The following is a 23,839-nucleotide window of genomic DNA, read 5'->3' as shown; positions in this document are numbered from 1 at the left end:
TTTCTAGAGAGATGACAGGGATTTTTTTAGTCCTGATTTTCAGACTTACATGTGGTACAAATGATTTTTCTTCATGATTTTCTTCCCTTATTTTTTTTTTTTTTTAACCTTTCTTTTCCCCCGTTTTATGACTGGTATGTGTTATGGAAAGCTTATTCTGTGGTATCTGGTCTTTCTTTTCCTTTTTAGCACATGATACTGCTTGAGTGTAGCCTTGTATTTTCCTCAAAGAAAGACTGATGTTTATGGCATTTCTTTTCAGGTGCATTAATTTAACTGAGTGCTTTCTGGCCTGAGTGGTGTGGTGTTCTTCTTGTCAATGCCTTGTTTTGGGTTTGGAAGTCAGCTGGCTGTGTGGTTTCACTAGAGGTGCTTTGAGGAAGCCTGTGGGCTCCCAAGCCACAGAAAGCTGACCTCCATCTGCTGTTTCCCTGCTCTGGCTCGGGCCGGGCTCAGCGCGTTCCTGAGGTTGTGTTGAAGAAGCCACTTGAGCAGATGGTCGCTCTGGGCCCTGCTGGGTGCTGCGCTTATCCCGCAGAGCCGCAGTGGATGGATGGCTCCCGGGCCTCAAGAACGCCTTTCTGCAGAGAACCTGTGACCTTCCTTAGTTCCCAGTCACCAGGGTGATCCCCTGGTGGTGGTTTAGTGGCTGCAGCTGTTAAGTTTCTGGCTGACTTTACTTCACATTTTGCAGCAATTCGTTAATTCAGTCATTATTGCGCCACGTATTAATTTCTGTTACATAACAACCCGCTTTGAAATTTATACTTTTGTGGATAATGTACCTCCAACTTTCTGTGAGTTATGTATTTTTAAACATACTCTCTCAGGCCTTTTTGGCTTGGGAAGGAGAGTGACATTGTTGATGTAGAAATGGTCGGGAGCAGCAAGTGCCTGGCTTTGGGGTCCTGGCGGTGCGGCCAGGCCACCAGCACACAGGTGGGAGGGTCAGGGTCAGAGGAGAGCTGGGGTGAGATGGAGCCTGGATGGCCAGGCAGGATCACAGGGATGAGCAGGCTGTCTGTGGGTTGGGGACTGGCCCCAGGTCTGTGGATGTGCCTGATTTAGCTACTGTGGTCACTTGGGTAAGGTCTCCCTAACAGTGGCAGTCTGATAAAATTATTCAATATTAAAAATAACTTACATACTGCAGTTTCCCGATACATCAATTCACTCTAAGAACTGTGAAGCATTTCAAGATGACTGTAATGTGATTGTTTACCACCACAGTAACTAAGATAAAGTGTTAATGAAAAATACTTCAATATAGCATTCATAACAATAACATTATGGGTGTCTGATTTCTGTTTTAATAACCACAGTTTTTCAGATGATTTAAATTAATGGAAAAATATAAAAGCTATATATAAATAAAAATTCAGATTAAAATACTCCAAAATATTTTTCTGCAGTGAGTTTTCCCTTTCTATATGTGCATTAGCTATGGAAACCTGGTGATCAAAGGATCCTTTTAAGAGATGTAGAAAACATAATTGGATGAAAAACAAGTTACAGCCAGTTGCTGCAGAAATCGAATGCAGAAATCTTGAGTTGAATGAATCGCTTTGTTTGAATTTCTTGTTGAAGGAATTCCTTAAGTTGCACTTGCTGCAGAGGTTGATACTAGATAGAGATTATTTTTCATCTCAGAAGAAACTGTTAGCAAGAACTGCAGGCCATTTTGCCCCCTGTGGTATGAGAAGGACAAGGTTATAACTTCTCCTAAAGCTCTAAATTTCTCTATAGGTGAGCTTAAGAAGAATTACTCTCACTCTTAGTGAGAGTGGGGTGTTGAACTGGAATTGGGTGGCATAAACATTAAAGGAAACTGTTCTTAAATAATTTGTGTGTAGTACTAAACACACACACCATCTGACAGATGAATACCTGAGCATAGATGAAGGGCAAGTCCTGCCTTAATCAGTAATGACTGGTAGTGAATACAGAGCAGCTTATGCAAATGAAACTGTGAGCATGGTTTGCATTCCAAAAAGGAATAGATGGAGAACTTCAAGTCAGGAGGTGTCCTGGGGAAGATGTTGCACTGCCCAAGTGATGCACTTTCTGTTGGGTTTGCATGTGCAGTATGGGCTTGATAGAGGCAATCAGTCAAATACAGACCTGACAAAGCATTGCAGCATGTGCATGTTCTCCAGGAAGAGAAGAGTGACATGAGACCTTTTGTGGCAATGTAGTTTGGTGTCATTGCCTTTGCAATCAAGGCCATGTCTGTATGACTGAGATTAAGAGGTACTGGGGAGGCAGGAATCCATGGGTCTGGTTGACTGCATAAACCCAAGAGTCATGCTTAATGATTTCTATGAAAACAAATGTGTCTTAAAAGATTTCCAGACCAATTAGAAGAAGAGTCAGCAAGCTAAAGAGTTATTTCTGATTGAAGGATAGTTTATGATACCTTGTTTGGAGACAAATAGAAAACTTGAGGATTTTTTCCCCATGTTCAGGGACATGGAACCTCTTCTATTGATCCATAGAGCTGAGTATTTGTTCAAGCATTAGTGTCCCAATCCCTGTTGTCTCTTTCTCCTTAGAACTGTCAAAGAATAAGGAAAAGATTACTGCCTCGACTATGTCTCATTGCTGTCCCTAATATAAAACATTAAACAGTCTCTTCTTACTTTTAAACCCCACGTGGTTTGGAGATTACCCCAGCTCTTTTATTAGATCTTCAAATACCAATTCTCATTAGTCCATGGATCTCAGTCTAAATCCTGGTCTTCCTTTTGTGTTGCCTCAGAGAAGCAGAAAGTAAAGTTCTATGAAATAATATAACTACTCCTAAATTAAAAAGGAAATCCTTTTTTGTGATGATGAATTCTTGAATTTAGCACTAGTTAGGTTCATAGTGCACTGAAAACAGTGTTCCATGCTGAATGGTATTTTCTCATGCTTATATTTCTCTCCTCATTTGCTTTAATTGTAAACACATCTGGGCAAAAATTAGGTTTTGCTGCTGAGCACTATAGGCTTATGATTCTTAACTAGGGATGTTAGACACTGTCCTAGTGAACTTTAATTGCAGCTGATGTTCATAATGCTTCTGACAGTTTGATCGTGGTAAAATCTTAATAAGATTTACTTGCACTGTGAAATTCTGTTTGAAAAGAAAGTTTCTGTTCAGTAGATTTGCAGTTAGTATGAATGAAGGGGTGATGGTGTTTAATTTAGTAACTAGAACTAAATCCTTTTGTTTTCCTTCTGTTAACATGGTTCATGCTGAGCACAGTTAAGAGCACAATTTCAGTTCATTCCTTTTCCTTCACTCTGACTTGGTTTGATAATTCACATGCAATAAGGAGTTTAACAGGCTTCACCAGTCTAAACTCAGGGAGGTACATGATTGTGCATAGGTGTTCCTGGGGGCTAAGATTTTGCTGCTCAGAAAATTACTTGGAGGAAAATTCTGTCAGAGCTTTGTTTCATCTAGGGTTCATGATGACCTGATCAACTTTATATAAGTGATGGGCTTCTTCAAATGGCTTTATCTAAGATCTAAAGTTATGGATACTGATACTTGTCTCTTGAAGGTGCATATATTCAATATATATATTGAAGGTGGTTACTGTAAATACAGTGGTAGAGGCTGTAGCATAATAAAAATACCTTGTTATATATCTATCTCAAAATTTAATTCAGAGATATTTTACAAATATGAGCTGTTCATATTTTATTGTATGGTATGTGTGCCAAGGCACATACCATACAATAAATGGTATATCAGAGTGATAATAGAAAAGATATCTATCAGACTGAAAATAGAACATTTAGAAGTGAAAATTCTCAGTTAAATTTATACTATTGATAGCCTTCAAAATGTACTGTGCTAGGCATCATATGCTTGCAACTGACTTCTCAGAATTACATCTGTGAATACATCTTTGTGACTTTCAGGTTGTTTTTCTTTTTTTCTTTTTTTTCTATGGAACATCTAGTGTTGAATTTTGCCTCACTATATTTCTGCCAAATGTCTCTAAATATTGCCCAGGTTGTTTTTTTCTTTTTTAACTAGAAATTTTTATTTTCAGGGTGGAGGAAATAAATATCTGCTTTTATACCTATAGGGAGGGGTTGTGTGTATGAATAAATGATAGAGGAAGAAAGATAAATTATAAATATACAAAAAATAAGCAGTCACTTGGTTGACCTATGTTCTTTTGCTTTCCTGTTTATTCTTAGATACTTCTTTCCTTGTGTTTTGTGTGTACTGTCATGCAATCAGGGCATATCACTTAACCTTTCTGTGTAATCACTGTGTGTCTGGGTTTTTGCATTATTATGTTTATATCTGTAGACATTGATGTCTCCAGAACAGGAGTCATGAGAGGAACAAGGGAGATCTGGATGCAGCTATTATGATTTTGTTTGTGCTTATGAATTCTTCAGTTTAAGGTTAGTCATCTTCCTCCGCAAGTTGTTCTCAAGTCACTCAAGAAATATTTGTCATCTTTCCACTTGAATATTATACATTAATAGAACTATGTGTTTAATTACTTCCCTTTTTTTTTTTTTTTTTGTGTTTTACATTAAAATTCTGCTTGTGAAAATGTGTATGCAGTTCTTAATAGCCCCTTTAAAATCAGGTTTGTTTGAATTACTCTTTTTCTTCTGTTTTATGTTCTGGTTTATAGTAGTTCTGTGGTTTTGACCTTTATTAGGTTCCCCTGTGAACTATTTGTCTGTATCTGAGCTAAGTCATCACTCTCTGAAGTTTTTCTTTTAATATCTCTGTACCTGAAAACTCATTAATGTTTAATATTCATAGATAAAAAGTGAAATTTAATGTCTCCATGGATTCTAATATATATTAAACTGAAATTTTAATGTGTTTCCTTTTAGAATCTTCCCCAGATCTGAGAAATTTTAAAGTTCAGATTTTTTTTCAGTATTGAAATATCCAGCTAAGAGAAAAGGGGGACTAATAATATTAATCCCTGTAATTGTTACAGTCATCAGTAAAAAGTCTGTTTTTAAAGAACAGCTACTTCATGGTGGTATCTGTCATAATATAATTTTTCCTCTGTGTGTTCATGGTAATAATGGCCCTGCTTGTAGAGAGAACTGGTCTTTTAGGGAGCCCTGGAGTTTGCCTGAGAGCTGCTGAAGCATAGCTGGGTATCAGCTCTGCTAGGGAACGTAAGGACACTGAGTTCAGCTAAGGTGGTATGAAGGGAATAAAAGTGTTTTATGTTTATGCATGGAGACTTTGCAAAGACAGAAGGGAGGCTCTGCTGAGCTCCCAGGCAGGGCTGGTGAAAGGCAGACGAGAGCCTGCTGGGATGAAAGGATCCCTGGGGCCGGGGTTAACTGGAACTGCAGCTGGGACCCAGCAGGAGCCTGCAGGAGGGTCTGCAGCCTGGAGCTGGTGGGAGCTGCCCTCGGACAGGGCTCAGCCAAAGGGTCTGTCCCACCCTGCTGCCCCTCTGCTCAAGGGGGAGAGTGTAGTAACATCTCCCTGGCTGCCAGGTTTTTTGCAGCATTTAATGGCTCTTCAGCACAAACTCCACATGAATTCTTTGGTGCAGTGCAACAGGATGGTCTGAAGTACAAGATGTGTAGATATAGTAATTAACATGAGCATTCTTAAACTTAAAAAGTAACATCTGTAGGAGATGTGCATACCGATGAAAATTAGGATGACTATTATTTATGTAAACACAAATTTAAGTACCTAGCTTTGAAAATGGGCTAGGTCCTAGTTCTTGAGAAACTGGGCATCTTAATTACCTGAGGAAGTGAGCTCACATTGGAAAAAATGATTTTGTATTTTAAGAAAAACTTTTTCAAAATCTATAAAAATAATCCATAGCAAAGGTGTATATAGATTCTTCTTCCAAAAGATCTATGATAGTGAAATTTAATGCTCATCTTCATTGGTTGTTCTGTTTTTGTTTTTTTTTTTTAAGAATTTTGTGTTTAAGAACTTTGCTCATAGCTCCAGACCTATCAATTAGGTGTCTATACTGTACAGGGGGGAGAAAAATTGAAGGTCAAATCTTAGAAGCTACATTGGAGTTACAGTAGCTTATCCTGCTCAATGATGTGTAACCTTCATTTCCTACCAAAAGAGTGGGAGATGAGGAATTAGAAATTAAAACTCAGTGTATCAAAGCTGTTCACCTTACTTTAATATGCTTTTCATACTCTGGCTGTTGATAAAATTAGATTTAGCTAATCACAGTATTCCTTTTAGTGAAATATACTGTGATGGGTTTTTTAATTGAAAACTATTGGCGTAAAATGGAAAGATCATCTTAAATGGCATTAGACAAAGTTTGCCTAATATCAAAATCTTTAGTTAAAAAAGAAAAAAAAATGTCATTGTTAGAATTTGAACCTCAAGTGTCTTCCCTCCTTCTACTCTTGTTCATGGGGATGGATTTCTTTGCATATGTGAATTCTTTAAATATGCTCTCACTGCTAGGGAAAACTCAGAATTGTTTCAGGCACAACCAGAAGTACAAGACATATTTGATCAAAATTGCTAGTAGTTTGGTAATTTTAAGTATATTAGTCCTGTTGAATTTCAGTGTTGTTTTAGGTTTATAAACTAATTTAAGCTTGACTACCTTAATTGTTTATTGCCATTTCAGTAATTCGTCCACTTTAATTAAGATAATTTAGTGCTGCTTATAAAATAGTTTTAGGTTGGATAGAAAGTGTGAAGTATTCATGAAGAACAACATGGGTATGAAAGGCTATTTTATTCTCAGACAGGGAAAAATCATGATACAGTAAATAACTTAATCTTGCTTATTTTTAGGAAACGTAGCCTCCTGATACTTGTCTTAGTTCTTCATCCATTTAGTAATCATATTTGTTGTTGGTTTGTTTGGGGGTTTTTAATAAGCATTTTATAGTTGCTATTCTTAGCTTTATCCAATTACTAATAAAGTAGTGCTGTTCTCAAAGGTTCATATATTTCAGGGTCAACAACAAGAGCTAAGAAGAAGTTGAAAAAATAAGAATATTTAATCTAGGAGAGAAAATAATTTTCATGTCCATGAAACGTAGTTACTAGAAAGGAAATATATTATTCTTTTCCCTGGTGAAAAGAACAAAGAAATGAAAGGCTAAAGTTATGGCAAGTAATGCAGGTTAGATGAAAGGGGATGTTTCCTAATTGCAAAAATAATGAAGTATTGAAGGAAATTGCCTTGAGTACTTGTGCAATCTCTGCTATTGGAAATCAGCAAGGGCAGATATGATTTAGGCATACCCAGTCCAGATTTGAGGTGGAGTAAGATTATACCTCAAAGGAATGTCCAGATACATTTTCATGATTCTGCAACTGATTGTTGAACTTCACATAAAAAATCCTTTGAATTTTCTGTAGCAGTCAATTTATGTTGGTGTTACTAGTCAACCTGTTCTTGCAATTGACTGGATTCATTGAAAGGTGAGTCAAATCTAGTCTGGTTTAATATGGTAATATATTTCTTATATAATTTTGTTACTGTTCCATTTCTAGAAAATAAGAGTGAAAAGCTTTTTCTCAAATGAAGACAGTATATTAAATAGTGCTATTTTGTAAAACCTCCCTCAATTTACTTAATTTTTAGAGTTACCTATAAAAAAGAAGTAAGTGTAGGAAAAAAACCTCTTAAAAGCAAGGTAATGATTGGGCGACCGAGTATTGAAAAGGTATGGAGCTAAGTCAAATTGAGAAAGCATGATTAGACCTAAATAAAAAATAAAGTGAAAATCCCAAAAAAGTATTAATAGTAGCAAAAAAAAAAAAACCTATTAATAGGAGTAAAAAAACTATTAATAGTAGCAAAAAGAGGTATGGTTCAGACTGGAAAAAATGCAATATACATGCAATCTGACTTTACATAGGGAAGTTAAACAAAGTCTTTAGCTCAGAGTTTTGAAACTGTTTTAAGCAGATGAGTCTCAGACATCTATGGTCATCTGTGAACATGTACAACCACCAAAAATTTTAGTTCCTTTAGGTGCAAACTTCATTATGCTGGAAGCATCAGGAAGACTGTCTTTGCTCTCAATAAATCTGCATTGAGTTCACGCAAAGCACTGAAAATTGTCATGCTTCCAAAGACTTTGCAAGAGGTCTCCTTATCAGCTTCGTGTTAAGATGACTGAACAAGAATGTAAACCTGTCAGTCATGTTTAATCGGCTTGTTTTCTGCAGCAGCCTGTGCACTTTGTTTGAAAATCTCTTAGACAATGGAAATTACTACCCAGTGCCCACATAAAAAAAGAGTTCTGAGAGATCAAGTAATAATGCATGTGCTGCAGCATCAGAAAGCCTGCTAATAAGAGTGTTTTCTCTCATTTGGATGAATTAGTTTAAGGTCTTCCTTCAAGTGCAAGATGATAATTCTTTTTCAACAGGGGATCATTGCTTTAGTTAACTAAACTAACTGAACTATTTTTTTTCCTTAAATCCAATGTAATGTAAACTACAAATTACAAAATTGATTATTAATGCTAGAAGCTTGAATATTCTGTAAGGAGGTGCCTATGGAACATGAATTTTGTTGTGGCATATATAAGCAAGAAACGTTAAAAATACTATTCAAACAAATTCATGTTTTCCCTCTACTATTTCTAAAAATATGCAGACAACTACATAAAATTAAAAGTCACTGTATTCTACCTGTATGCCAAGCTGTTTCATTATATGGCAATGTAACTAGAGATTATCATTTAAAGCTCATTAAAGTACATGTTAAAAAAATCTGCTTCTTTTCTTTTTGAACAATATAAAAAATTGCTCCTAGAATACTGTTAGCTTCTATATATACTTGGAGGTGTCAAATTACCTTATGTTGTAGTCAAAAATACAGAATAATCTATTTTATTGCTGTAGACTTTTTTTTTGTAACAGATGTTTAACAAAACGTTTCAGGTAGCAAATTTCGTTAAAGTTAGTTTCTCTAGCTGGCCTTTCTCTTACAATGTTTCTCCTACAATAGAATGTGGAAAAAAAAAAGCCATTGCTACTGAAAATATTTCAGCAACAATAATTGGTAGATATCTTTTTTCTAGTATTACTGGGTCTTCTGGATCAGTGGTTTCAGGTTTGCTGCAAATCTGTTATCAGTTGCACTGCAGAGATTTGAACAATGTTCCAGTTATACTGCAGCTCATATTTTTATAGGAGGTGCAACTGAGGAGGAAAAGAAAAGAGAAAATGCTTCTGAAAATTATTCTGGTTACCTCATGAAGCAACACAAGTTGAATTTTACTCATTAAGGGTTACCTAACTGTATTGAACATTCTTCACTGTTTTTAAAAATCTGTTTCCTAAGAGAGAATACTGTTACAATAAAGGAAATGCAAAGGCAAATTACATCAGAAGTTATCATAAGAAAATAAGATTTTTAGTCACCACTGAACAGATAAAGCAAGAAATATATTCCTGCTTAAAACTCCTGACATTTGAATCCTGCAAAAGCACTTTTTATGTTAAGTTAGTGCCGTAGCCAACACAAAACAGTGTGACACTTAGCATAGTAAAAATCTAAAGACATTTTACTTAACTTCAGGAAAAACATGTATATTAAAAGTCTATTAAGAAAAAGCACTGTCATATCTTTATTATTCAGCCTCTTAAAAATTACAAAAGTACTAACAATGTGGTTCTTTCCATGAACGTAGAGTTCTGTTTTGATTTTTGTCATTTGGTGTTTTGTTGGTTTTCAGTTTTGTTTTGTTTTTTTAAGAAGAAGGCTGTTTATATAAAAGAAGTTTTCTTTATCCATGTGGCATATAATTAAACACCTCAGAAACGTAGCATATAATAACCTCTTCCAGGAGTCACTCAAAGCCATTGTTTATATTGTTCATCTGAATGGTCTGACAGATCTTTTTTGGTTCAAAACCAACCAATACTGGCAAAAATCCTGCTGAGTTTCTTCAAACCCCTTTCAGGTCTTTTGATGTTGAAAATAATTTCTGAAAAAGGTAGTTATTTAAAAAATTGCAGCATTAACATGATTTCAAGTATGATTTTTAAACTTCCTGAAAATTGATGGTCTAATATGGATGCAGGCTCCTCTGCAAGCTGACCCTCTTCTGCTGTTAAAGTAGTCTTCAGTTGAAAAAGAAGAACTGGAGAAAGCAGTGCATGGTCACCATGGGCAACATATATTCATTTAGGTCCATCATAAACACTCATGTTACTTTGGTTTCTTTTCCTTGAATTTGAAATGATGTAAGTAAAAATAGAACAAGAAAATATAGGTTTAGGTGTTTTAGTTATTGAGTAAATCTATCTGCAGCTTAGGCCAGCAGGTAGAAAAAGATGGGAGTTTCATGTTCTGTGGAATATTTTCCTTTATTATTATTATTTTAATTTTTTTTATTATCCCTTAAATCTAGTCTCTACCTTTTGTCCTATAGTCAGTTCTAATTGTGTTATTTGGAAAGCCAGGATTCACTGCTGGATTTCACAGGTTACCTTTGGCAATTCATGGTGTTTCATATTCCACAGATACAGAGTACAAACTCCTCTGGAGTTCTGTGCTCATGTTTTAACTTCATCTTTTTTGCTGCAGTTTTGTAGCCTGAAATATGTAACCATAGTGCAGCAATAACAGCGTTTTTATACCTGTCTATAAAAATCTCTGTAATGAAATGCTTGGGGAGCTTGGCATTTTCTAAATAACATTATTAACAGCTTTGATTTGGAATTGATGGCATGATGCTACTGGGTTGTCCATGATCGTCTCGAATCTACAAGCACAAAAAGTGGTATATAAGTATTTCGAAAATGAAATAACCTCGAGTCATTCAGGTGTCACAGACTAAATCAAGTGCTGCCCTTTTTTTGATGTGCTGGGCTAATTATTTCTACTAATGTAAATGTCAGTGCAATGAACACTTATTTGCTGTGGCACAGCAAATAAGTGGCACAGGAAATCTGAGCATCTGAAGAAATTCATCATGTCCTGAAGTCTCTATTATATGGCTTCAAGCCAAAGATATGGAAAACAATTCAGAGTCACATTTTTTTAAGTATTTTAAAAGTACATAAAAATAAAAAAAAAATGCAGTAATTATATCTCAGTGTACTTTGATTTTTTCATTTTTTTTTAAATATTCTGGATTTTGAGCCTTTACAGTCTTCTCTTGATAGCAAATCGTAGTTCTCTACATTTTACTGGCCAATCTTGGCTTCATCATCTGTGCCTTTTGGATGGGAATCAGTTTTGGCAGGCGGTGGCTGCCCAGCAGGGGTGCAGGACTGTCTGTGGATGCCATTGAGACCTGGGGTGCCCCTGGTGCAGGGCAGCTGCTGCCCACCCAAAGCCTGCCACTGCATGTACTGCAGCCACTGCCCCCACCTAGAGGGACAGAATCCCAGGAAACATGTAACCTAGAGCTCCAAAACTATCAGCTGATATTTATAGGCCATGCAATGCCTGCTCCTGCTATCTTTAGGGAATATTCATGGTGGATCCAAATTGCTACATGTAATATTTTCATTTTATGGTGATGGGAGCTTCACAGGCACTTAAGGGCTGTATTGTACCTGTTCCCTGTGTGTGTTACTTATACACAGATCTCAGTTCAGGTATGGGGCCTCTTTTGTTTTTCAGTCTAACACTGAAGAGATACAGGAGAGAAGAGCCACACAGGCAGTGTTCAGAGCTCAAGCATAGCAATGTAGAGGTGAGATAGTGTGCTGCTTGGGTTTTACACCTTTTCCATCCATCAGGCTGCCTTACATCAAGCACTTTGTTAGGGGAAATAATATTTTGGTTTTCATCTTGAATATCCTCACCCAGTCACTGCACTGGAATGGATTTTGCTTGAGCACTTGACTTCAGATTTGGCTTCCGTAGTGCTAAGATTTCACTTGTGCTAAAATGTACCATGATCGGGAAAAGGGGAAATCTTCCAAAATAAATTGTTTTCATGACTCTTCCAACTGCTGGGGACGAAGCTTCATGAGAATGTCTTCATGTACTTTTAATAATAGCAGAAGAGAAATTTGGTAAATGAACCTACTGTGATTTTGCAACTGATTTATAAGGAACATATGGTCTTACACCCAGTGACATCATTCATTAAAAAGTTACCCTTAATTTTATTTTGATGGAAGGAATGAATTTAATTGCTCAGTGAGTTCTGATTCTTTTGTTATTGTCATTTTTGATCTGAGTAGTTGATTAGAGCTTAGAGTCCTGAGAATTATCTGTGTCAGAAGGGTACAAAAAAAGTAGTGAATTATGTGTTTTACACAACATTGTTTACAAACACTATAGAGAAGCTTTTATTCCAAGAACAAAGTGGAATCAAACAGTGGTTATTTTTATGCTTCTCCTGAAATATACCCAAAAGTGTCTAAGTATTTCTTCACTGCCTTTATTTCCCATGTGTATCTTTTCCAAGAGTGTGAACAAGTGCTTATGTCTAAATAAGATTATTTCCTAAAATTCATTAAACAATTGGAAGTGGTTATGCTGATCATTATATGATGTTTTGTTAGTGCAGTATTCAATTATGTATTGGTGTTTAGTAAAATGTCCCTAGAGCCAGTGAGCAAATCTTCAGGCTCAAAGTAAATCTGTAATTTCTGTAATATCATTTTTTTTAAGTTGCATTTCCATTGATATATCCTCTTGCCTTGCCTGAATCCCCTCTAATTGTATGCCTCCACAGAGTGAAATTAAAAATAAATGAATTATTCAATGAAGGCACTTGTTTCTTAGTTCAGGCTTTCAAATGTCAAAGTAGAGAAGTTTTTTTTCCTCTCTGAGGGATCTAATAGTCTGTGAGTAAGTTTTTGGTAATAGCTCTATTTTTTGTGCTTATCATTTTCTCTGTAATTGAACCAGATGTTAAATCTTCTCTGGAGGAGAAGAGTCTTCTCAGTTTATGTAATACTGTATCAGTCTTGCATCCCAGAAGATTTGAGGTTAATGTGAAAATGAAATAGTAAGGCAGATGCTGTATGTATGTAGGTGGGTAATCCCTTTTGGACTGAAACACTTAAAAATGTGTAACTCAGAGTTACATACTAACAAATGGTTGGATGATAAATTGTTGTAGGATTTTTTTGACAGTAAGTCAAAATCCAACATTTTGTATGCAATGAGATATTTGCCATTGTAATAGTTCTGCAAGGATGAAAATGGTTCATGAGGTCAAAGCTAAGGGCTGTAGGGGCAGTCTGCACTATTTGTGGGTGATGTACAGAAATGTTTTTGAGGGTAAAACCCTGATTATGTTTCAGCTACTTAGCTGAGCTGGTTTCTCACCCATATGCATGGATATGTCAGTAAAGGATACGTGTTACTTTTGTGTTAGGTTGAGGTACTGGAGAGAAGCAGGGGCAGGCGTGCCTGAGTCTTCTCTTTTCTCATATCCAGGTTTCCACCAGAAAGAAGCCTTACTTCATGTGTTGGAAGGAATTTTAATGTTCTGAAGCCATGCTTTCCATTTTAAAACCCTTATGTATACCAAAAAGACTACTAGTGCTCTTACAGGCACATGTAGAGCTAGCACTTCACACAATCCATGAAGTGTTGCTGCCATTTAAGGACATAGAAACCCAGATGTGCAAATAGCAAATGTGCATTTCCAGAATACCATGTCTCCTATGATGTATGGTTCAGTAATTTACTTACCTAAAGATAATAATCTTTGGTAATTTTTTTCTTTTATAGGTTGGAACCCAACCTAATAACTAATTTGGTTATTTGTTTAAACACCTAAACATATTTTTGTGCTGAATTCAGTATACATTTTATAGCATAAATGTAATAATTTTGATCTGTTTATACATTATACATTATCCCTAAAATGAAGAAAAAATTTTGTTGCCTTCTTTAGCATTTGTACCTGTATGTTGTGGTTAATTTTATTTCACTTGAGTCCATAAGTTTACAGTTAAATATATGTTCAGCAAAAAATCAGAATACAAATTTATTAGAGCACTTCATCTTTTGATGTCATATTCACCTACTCAGAACTTGTCATCTGAGATGGTGTGTAGAGTTGTATGGGCTTTCTTGTATGCATTTTTTTCAAGTAGCAACACTGGTGGTTGTTATCTAGCCATTAACACCAGAGGCTCAGCCTATAGTATAACTAAACCAGTGCAGCTTCTAGTTTGATGTAAAACAGTTTAATTTGTTAAGGTATCAAAAAAGATGGAGAAATGTGAAAGAAAACTATGTAGGGAAAGACAAATGCTAGAATAAGAATACTTTTTTTTCTTTTATTTTTCCTTTTCTTTCTTCCACAGCCAGAAATGCTTTAGAAATGGGAGCCCTTCCAGTCATTATCATCTGGGTAAAAGAGGCATGTAAGCATACTTAGAGTTTTTACAATGGAGCATTTTAGCAGTTTTAAAAAATTCCAGAAACTGTGTTTTAAGGTCTTTCAAAATGCAATTTGTTTACCCTTAGGTAGAAGTGAAATGGAGAAACCCATTTTCTCAAGTGCTTTTGTATCTTGTTAAATAATAGAGCAACTTGAAAAAAAAAAAGACAAAAAAACATCCTTCAGTTGCTGACAAGGGAGATATTTAGTTGCGGGACCGAAGGCAGATTTCTTCAGAGCTGAAGAACTTTCAAAACTCTTGCTCTTCCCAGAGAGTTTGTCTTTGCAACTCAACATCCCTTATTCTAAGCCCTGTTTCATGCTCACTGCACAGGTGAAACTAGTGTATACACAGAGTGGATTTTGTGAAGTTCAGTCCCTGTAGAGGTCGCAATGTTCATTCAGCTTTGAGATGGTGCTGTCTGAATACTGGTTTTATGAAGTGACACACAGAGCATTCTGTTCAATTCTCCTTACACTGAAAGGATGTTAGAGCTGAAAAATTGCCACGGTACAATGTGAGGGAGTTAAGGGATTTATTAAAAAAATCCCTTAATCCAAGGGATTGCAATCCAAGCAATACTCTCAGTAGTTAAATAGGAACTTGTAATGGCACCAGTACAGTGGTTTGTTTCCTGTTTCCTCTTAGGGCAATGTTACCATTCCAAAATATGAGCCACAGAAAGACTTCCATTAGTTTTTGTCTATCTCATGATATTTTGATTTATATTTATACTTTTACTAGATTAATTTTAGTGGATGTATTTATTTAACTATATTATGCTTGCAAGAGTCTCCTGGTACATTAGACTTGAAAATGCCATCAGGTAAAGTAACTACATGTAATTAATATTTTTAAAGAGTAATAGCATCAAAATGCAAATAGATTATGGGAAACCAGCTGTAAGCTCTACTACTCAGCTTTCTTTCAGTGTCCTACAAACTTTCCATTTAAATAACTACTTTTAGGGAAAGGAGCTAGCACAGGAATAAAAGGTCACAAAAGTAAACTTTATCCTGCTTTTGATAGTTTAAATAGTCTTTCATTTTTGGACCAAGTGATTCACACCAGCTGTACCCACACTGAGAAGGGTACAAGTTTAATTGAAGTGAGTCTGGATCTGACTTTTAAAGAACCAGTTACTGCTTCAGAGTAGATTATTTTGGAAACTTGTGCTTAAGAATCATGATTAATGCTGTTGCAGCCTGTGTTCTACCTTATGCTTCTGACTTTAAAACCCAAGCAATTTAATATTACTATTAGAACGTTAGCCTTGTTTGAACTCAAAAATTATTGTAATTAATGGGTTCATTTTAATGACATGAAAGGTTAGATATTTTGATAACCCAACATATTTTTATCAAGCTCTATTAAGTTCTTCAGTTCTTTTATGTGTGAACCTCTGACTTTTATCATATTAAAATATGACAACAGTATTTTCTTGGAATATGTCTGCAGAAGCGGTAATAGAAGAATAAACAAACTAGATTGCAGTTTGGCATTATGTAACATAAGTTACCTTTAATATTAAAACTTAGAAATGTAGGCCCTACTAGCAGAGTGTGATGGATTTTCCTCAGTATTTCAGGGATTTTTTGGAGAGCACTGAGCTCATCATACTTTGCCCTGAATATCCAGCATTCTCACCTGACCCAGAGCAGATATTTCCAGCATAAATCTTTGTCAGCCAGGTTTTCGAGCATCCTTTGCTTGAAGGTAACCAGTCATGCCTGGCATGCCTGACTTCTTGCTTACAAATCCAAAAGCCTTTGAAGCCCAGTTTAAGGATGGCTTAGCAACCAGATCTGCATCATGTAGCTTGGCAAATATTTGTCTGTCCTAGAAAAAAAGAAACCCTAACTGAGCATGCTGGGACAATTTCACGTGGAGTCAGTGAGCGTCATCTACGTCTGTGCAGCCAGTGGTGTAAAATCAGCAAGAGAATATGGGTGAGTCCAGTGTTCATTGAGTTTACGAACTTCAAACATGAAGGGCAAAGCTTCACTGTTACACCGGCATGAGATTTTTGTAGGGCTTTCAGTGTTTCCTAGTAGAAGCCTGATCAGATGTTGTGTCCCTGGAACTGCTGTTGGAGTGTGTTTTCTCATAACTTTGAGAACATTTCTAGTATGCATTCCATATATGCTTTTTTTTCTGGACAACTTACTGATTCAAACCTGTAATTAGCAGAGCTAGAGTTTTCATGTTATTCTTATTAGCAATTAATCTATGTTTCATGTATTTCTAATTGTACTTTTTGATTCTTAATTTTCATAGAAATACTAGCTTTTGGCAGAAGTAATCAAGAGAGGAAAAAAAAAATAAAGAGCTCTAGGAAATAATCTTGCTTAGAAGCAAAAAGCAGTTTTTCTCTTTACACTGGAATTTGAAGTTTGGAAAGGGGAAGTCAGCTTACCAACTACACATTGTATGGGGATTTCTTTTCTGGGTATTCTCTGAGGGTGGGGGCGGTGTGTTTTGGGGTATTTTTCCTCTTATCACTTATTGTGAAAATCTACAAGAGTTGAAAGTGCTTTGAGAATTTCTTTACTCTGGGCCTTTGATGCAGTTCTTTGACTTTGTGTGAATAACAATAACTTTGTGGCAGCTATTAAAAAAATATTTACCAAAAAAATGAAAGGGGAACATTGTAAAGTGCAAAGTAACTACAACTCCAATTTTGCACAAGTGATACTTTAAAGAAAAAAATCCAAGTCCCTCATGTGTTGAAGGATAAGGCATTTTTGAAACCTGTTTAGTTTAAATGGTCTGATTAGTCTCCATGAGCTTCTTGCCAAGCAGTCATATTGGAACTGTGCTAAAAAGAGAAATGTTAAACTCCAGACGTTTGATATACTTCAAGTAATTTTCAAGAACTAAATTCACTGTTTTCTCACAGTATTTAGAAAAATAACTTCATTTATCATCAAAGTTTCAATATTTGCATTGAATAAACTGAGTATGGCTACTGCTGTATTATGAGGGTTCCTCTGTAGTAACATGAACTACTTATGTATATATATATTTATTTGTTTGTCTCTACTCTTTTCACAGACACTTCCATTGGGTCTGGGAGATGGACAGCTCTTTACCTGGACTGATGGCCTGAAAAGGAAGGACTGGCATGATTATGAAAGCATTCAAAAAGATGCTATGCGTTCAGGTATATATGAATTCAGAACAAATTGAAGTGGTTTGTTTACTCATTCTTTCTCTCTATTACTGTCTGTCCTTTAGGAGGCATTCCTAACAACTTTTTTTTGATTGCAGCAGTGTCACAAGGTCATCGTATTCTGAATTGAGAGGTCAGACCGAGCACAAATAGCTTATCTCTGAAAGTAGCCAAGTGACAGCATTTTCCCTGCTAGTAACTATATAATGATTGTACAATTACCAAAAATGTTATCAAAAAATTATTTTCCCTGTTGAAGTCAGTTGTTAGACTGTGACCAAATAGAGTGTTGATTTGCAAAAAATATAAGTTACAAATAAAGCCAAATTATCCTTAAATCAATGAACAATACCCGGATTCACTACCTACAGCTGCCAAGAACCTTTGACACTTCTACAATTCAATCCTTTAGTCTTGCTAAAGCAACTTCATCTTATTCTGACAGTCTACAATTATTTGAAAATGGGAGAAAATTGTGTTTGCAAATAGACTGAAGGACACTTTGTTACAATGAGTAATGTAATTTTAATGTACCTTCATGTGCTGCATCCTGTATGTGCAGAGAGTATGGTTTGTGTTCCTTCTGTCATCGGAGCATGTTCAGATTTGAATTCTTCTTTTACAACATAATGTACAATTATTCGATATAGGATGATTTAAATTAGAAGGAAGGAAGAGAAACAGCAGCTGAATTACACCTTAATCAGTGTTTGAAAGTCATTATTTTACAAAGGCCAATCTACTATTGCAAAACAAATTATGCTGTCTTGATCCCACTGTCTTGAGACAGCCAAAACCTCCCCCAAAATATCTCAATAACAGAATCTCATTGACAGATTCATAACACTTAGTAAGTACTTAATTTTGGAGGAGACAGAGCTAGTAAAATATTCCAAGTGTATGTTAATTTTTTAAGCTATTTTTCCCTTTCTCTTTTGAATCTTGATCACTAACTAAAGAAATTATCCTTTCCTCCCACATATGCTTAGGAGGTAAAAAAGGTAGGGAGGGGAAGGAAATTATTCTTGGCAATTTGGTACTTCTCAAATCAATAATTGCTGTGTTCCAAACTAGTAAATAGAAAATGGCAAATATGTAAGAGAGAATGTACAAAGTAAAAGCAGCATGTATGTAGAAACTTACATATATGTGGGGAATATCATTGCTGGTTGGAACAGATGTGCATGGACGCTTTGACAATGTACATTTAATTTCTAAATATATAATGTGGACCCCATATGTTTTGGACAATAACAGTAATACTTATGGTTGTCTGATGGCTAGCTTAAAGCATCGCCAATGTAATGCAAGCCATTGCATGGAGCTGGCTGAGAAACTGAAAAAACTTGTTATATAGCTTTGTAATTCTCAGTCCTAAACCTAACATAAATGTAGTAGCATGTGAATATTAAGATATACTGACTTATTTACTTTTTTTTTTATTTTACCATTTGCTGAGTTTGACATTTTAGAGATATCTTTTAAATAATTTATATTTTTCATAATTATTCAATAGATTAAAATAACTTTTAGTGCTATTTTCTTTGAAAATGACAATATGGTAATAAAAATGCAAAGCTAGAGCATCTCAATGCATTCTTTTGGGACATACTATATATGTTTTCTTCCTAATAACATTAGCTGAAATACACTACCAGTTAAAAAACTATCTTAAAGCATGATGTGAAAGGGCTTCTCAGGACATTTCAGGAAAGGCAGTCAACGCTTGTACAGAAAAGAAGAAAGGAGTGTATTATTTTTTGTGGGAACTCAAAATGTCTCTCAGACATTTTTAGAGGTTCCAGGTCTTGGTCAGAGGCATTCTGGACCCCGGCAGGGAGCTGGAAACAGCTGTGATTTTGAGTTTGAGCCACAGAATGAATTACCAACTTTGAAGGTGGAACAAGCAGTCACAAAGGGTTAGATAGTATAGTAAAAGTAGTTACAAAGTAGAGGGGAAATTTTTTTAGTACTGTACAGGGGGGTTTTAACACATGTACAGGGGGGTTTTTACTTTGTACATGGGGGTCAGAAGTTCTAAGATGGAGCAAAGTGGGCTGATCCTGTTCTTCCTCCTTCTTCTTCCTTGCCTCCATGTTCTTGGTGGTGTTGGCACTTATGGATTGGTTTAGAGTAGAAAAGCACTTTGTAATATAGGTAGTAGGTATTGGGGGAAAAACTATAAACATGTAATACGTAATATATTATATAAAAGATAGCAGCCCTGGGTGGGGGGAGAGAAGACGACACTGGACAGTCAGGGTGTCAGGGTGTGTGTGTGTCTCTGCCTGGGCTGCTGATCAAGCAGCCGCAGCCCGAGAACAGAATCTGTTAGATAACTCACAATAAATCGTCTTGAGACCAAACAACAAGAGCCTGCGGAGTTTTTCTTTGGAATCACGGGTTGGAGGAGAGACTTTACCACCACTCGAGACCCCAAACCAAACCCGGGGTTCTCACAATTTTTAAAATTCAGTCTGGCTGTTTATCTGTAAAACTTATGATTTCCTAAGCACTGAGAATGTGGATTTCATAATTTCTAATTATGGAGAGGTATTAGTTTCTTCATGACTATTACTGTTTCATGAACAAATATTCTGATCCCTTCTCATTCCACCAATTAAAACCTATGCTTCTTATTTTGAATGGTCTTTCCTCTTGAAATCAAGAGTAAAACCTTTTGCAAAACATACAGAAGAAAAAGGTATGATTTCTATTTATTTTAAATATTTGTTACTTCACATTTTGTTAGCACGGTGATGCTACCTGAGAAGGTACTTGAAGGGAAGGATGGAGAAGCAAGGTTTTACACGTAGCCAGAACTTAATTTGAAAGCACTTTTGGAAGTCTTTGTAAAGACTTACAAACCAATTCTAACAATATTAGTTGGTAAATCTTGATAGAAAAATTCAATAAGACAGGGAAATGCTGTTGGGTTGCAGAAGGACTAATTGTTATACTGTTGATGGAACAGGGAAGTTACCTATTTAGTTGCCAGTTATCCAAGCCCTGATTTACGCAATGTCAGAAAGGAATATATAATGACTTAAACATCTTATCATCTTATCAGTACAGAATAGATATAGTGAAATTAAAATTCAGTTATTCAGTCAACCAATCACTTCCATTCTTCTCTGAATATTACTCTGTCATTAGCTCAAAACCAGTAACTGAAATATAGCAAAAAGAAAGAAGAAGTTAATAATTTTTAACAAAACAGTTGTAGTAGATACTTTGGAAGGAAGGAAAAAAAAAAAGAAGTTTAATTGCTTCCATTTTCTAAAGTGAGCCATTAAGTCAATCAGTTATTACAATGGAATGGGAGGGAACAAAATAAGCTAATCAGAGAAAGTGACTTTATTGGAGTTTATAAGTCATGCCAGCTTTTTGACAAGGAATCAGAATTTAAAATAAGACCGGTTTCTATTAATTTCTTTTCCTTTGGGAATACAACTGATGATATGCCCTGATGAATAATATGCTTAATTTGCATTAAAAATATAAGAACTGTAAACAAATGCAAATCCTACATCTGTCAGTTTTTGTTTTGGTAAGTAATAAACAATGTGTCTTTGGTATATCAGAAGAGTGCTCTTGCGTTGGATTTCAGAGTGGTGGGTGCACCTACCCGAACACCGCCTGTGTAGCAATGACCCAGCTAGCTCCTGGTGTGTGTATTAGCCCAGCTACAGAAATGCCTGCTGTGTCAGGGCACTGTAAATCTACCTGTATCTCTACAGAGGGTAGAGATCCTGGATGCTGAGGCTCCTGGCTTTGCCATGAATCAGTTATTGTAGTTGCCATTTCTTTGTTTTATCAGAAATTTCTCTACTTCAGTTGCATAGGGAGGACTCTGAGGACATTTCTACCAAGACATTCATTTCAGGGGCATGGCAGCTGCTGTGGCTCTGATAGCACTGGTTTTCCATGGTCTCTGTGCAGAACTAGGAGTCTGAGATCCCTCAATGCCCTCATGAGGAATGAGATTCACAGGAGAAAGCCACAAAAGCCTAAGAAGCATCCATGAAAAGACATCATGTTGGTTTTATCTCTATGTCCTGGGTACTGAGACTGAAAGTCCACAAGAATCAATGCCATTGTTCCTTCATTTCTGAAATTTATTTCATCTATTTCACTCAAGAAATTCTCAGCTTTATCATCAATTATGAGTAGTAGCAGTAGTGATGAATTATAGCCCTTCTTAGGCAAGAGGTAGGATTCATATGTGGGCTTTTAAAGAAGTGCAGATCAAATGTTTATATCCAAATCTGGTGCTATTTCTCATAATGACAACCTATTTTTAACTACAAGTGATAACTTTTCCAGTATAAAGTACTACAAAAGGGTTAACAGAATAGAAAACAGGAAAAAATAAGGTTTTATTTCTGAAGCCATGTAGTCTATTCTATCAGTGATATTAATAGCCAATAAGATACACATAGAAAGACTATATACCGTGAGTGGTTTTTGTTTACAATTTTTATTCTTTAAATACAGTCTGATGTTTTCTTTTATAATGCTTTGGGCGTATTTTTGTCTGATTGCATGTGTATGAAATGTTTACATTCTATGAGGTGGATTGAAAATTTTGTGTAATAAACTAATTTCTGGAGAATGGGAAAATATAAGAAGCTGTGTTAATGTAGATTTATGAAAACCTTTGTCTTCAAAAGAAATCAGCTAAGGAATAGAATAAGTGGCCATCAATATTTTTATGGTTGACTGTTGAGCCATTTTGTTCTTGCCTAGGTCTAATAAGATCTCAAAGGAAAAGTCTTTTAGAAAGTACTGTAACACCCAGGGTCTATTCCAGCAGTAACTGAGCAATTTGCAGTCTTTGTTCCCCCTATCTGTACATTTCAATAGCATGTGGAAGCTTTATGGGGAGGAAAGGCAAGAACGTTGTAATTCTTTCTTTCGTTGTATTCAGTATTGTCTTTACCTTTCTGCTGCTTCAAAACCTTGACTTGAAAAAGGGGGTTTAAAAGATCTTGACCTTTATGTGCCTCAGTGCAGGCCTTTCATAGAGATTAGTTCTATAAACAAACAGACAGTATGTTCTATAGTTCTACAAACATTCATACAGATTAGTTTTATAAACAAACTAAGCAGAGATATTAAAAAATAAGTGACCTGTACATGTTTATGATGACAGTGGAAATAGATTGGAGCTCTGTATTCTTGGGGTAAAATGTCAAAAGAAGGTAAAAGACATGAGCACTTTTGTACAGCAATAACAGGTAGCAAACAGCTGAAATATTACTTCAGTGTTACTTAAAGAAATTGTGCACTGGTGATCCTTTTACATCACTTCTGCTCAAATATTTGGTTAATTCTTATAATAATTTTGAATTGTGAATTTGAAATTCTTAAATTCAGAGAAACATGTCAAACCTAGTTCCAGAGTGTTTCTAGAAGATATGAGGTAGGATGATACAGAAACCAACATTAATTGTAATTCCCTATTTGCTATGAAAAAAAATTAACTCTGTGATTCTTATATAGAAAAATGTAATAAAATTTGTGCAGGAAAAGAAGTGTATATTAAAATACTGATTTACTTATGCCATATTTCATATGGAATTATGCACTGGGAATTTTGTCAGCATCATATATTAAACAAGTTTACTAAATTTAATTTAGGTCTTTGAACTTAAAATTCCTTTAGAAAGAATTTGAGAATTTGCAGTATAATTGGAGCTGTAGTGGTAGTCAAGGTCTCAATAAACAACCATAACTTAATTGTTCATAGCATTAATTATGAATATGCTACATGCAGTTTACAATGTATTGTTTGTAAAAGAGAAAAATGTTTGTCAGTTTATCTCAATATAAGTCTAACATGATTAAAAAATTTTGAACAGTAATGTTAGTCATGGCTTGTCAGGGAGACAGCACATAAAAGGATGTATAATATGAAAGATGGATGCAATTTTCTGCAGTTACATCAAGTGTTTCACATATTAAAATGCATTTACTCCATAAATAAAGTGCTGCAGACTGATCTGATTCTTAATGGTCTGGATGTCCTATTGAGTGAGACCAGCCTGGAGCTGGGTGCCAAGCATGATAAAACTATTATACTCTAAAATACTGATTTGGAAAGATTTTTTTTTTTTTCAGTAGTGCCTTCTTTAAAAGTTTAAACCCTGAAAATAGAGGTTGGTGTTTTGTTTTTTTGTCACAAGGCCTTAAGGTTTTTTCTGTGGGTAACTACAGAATGGCTTCCTCAGATTGTGAAATGGCATATTACAGTATTATTTAAGCAGTAGTTTGGGTACTGTTACAACTTATAACAGTTATTACACTGCAGAAGAAGCTAGGAAGTATAAGGTTGTGGTTGTATAGAA

General features: G+C 35.6%; 1 protein-coding gene across 2 annotated transcripts in view; it reads left to right on the top strand.

Moving 5' to 3' along the window:
- The window catches only part of GALNTL6 (polypeptide N-acetylgalactosaminyltransferase like 6), a 437,146-nt gene that overhangs the window by 143,789 nt on the left and 269,518 nt on the right, over positions 1 to 23,839 (top strand). For both annotated transcript variants that reach the window (XM_021552775.4, XM_021552857.4), the window contains one exon: positions 17,372 to 17,480. In XM_021552775.4, coding sequence (XP_021408450.2) covers positions 17,372 to 17,480 — 109 coding nt within the window. The remainder of the gene's footprint in view (positions 1 to 17,371; positions 17,481 to 23,839) is intronic.

This window comes from Lonchura striata, chromosome 4 (genome assembly GCF_050655825.1).
Source record: "Lonchura striata isolate lonStrDom1 chromosome 4, ASM5065582v1, whole genome shotgun sequence".
Lineage (NCBI taxonomy): Eukaryota > Metazoa > Chordata > Aves > Passeriformes > Estrildidae > Lonchura > Lonchura striata.
The sequence above is the reverse complement of the archived record's forward strand: the minus strand, read 5'-3'. Positions and strand labels throughout refer to the sequence as shown.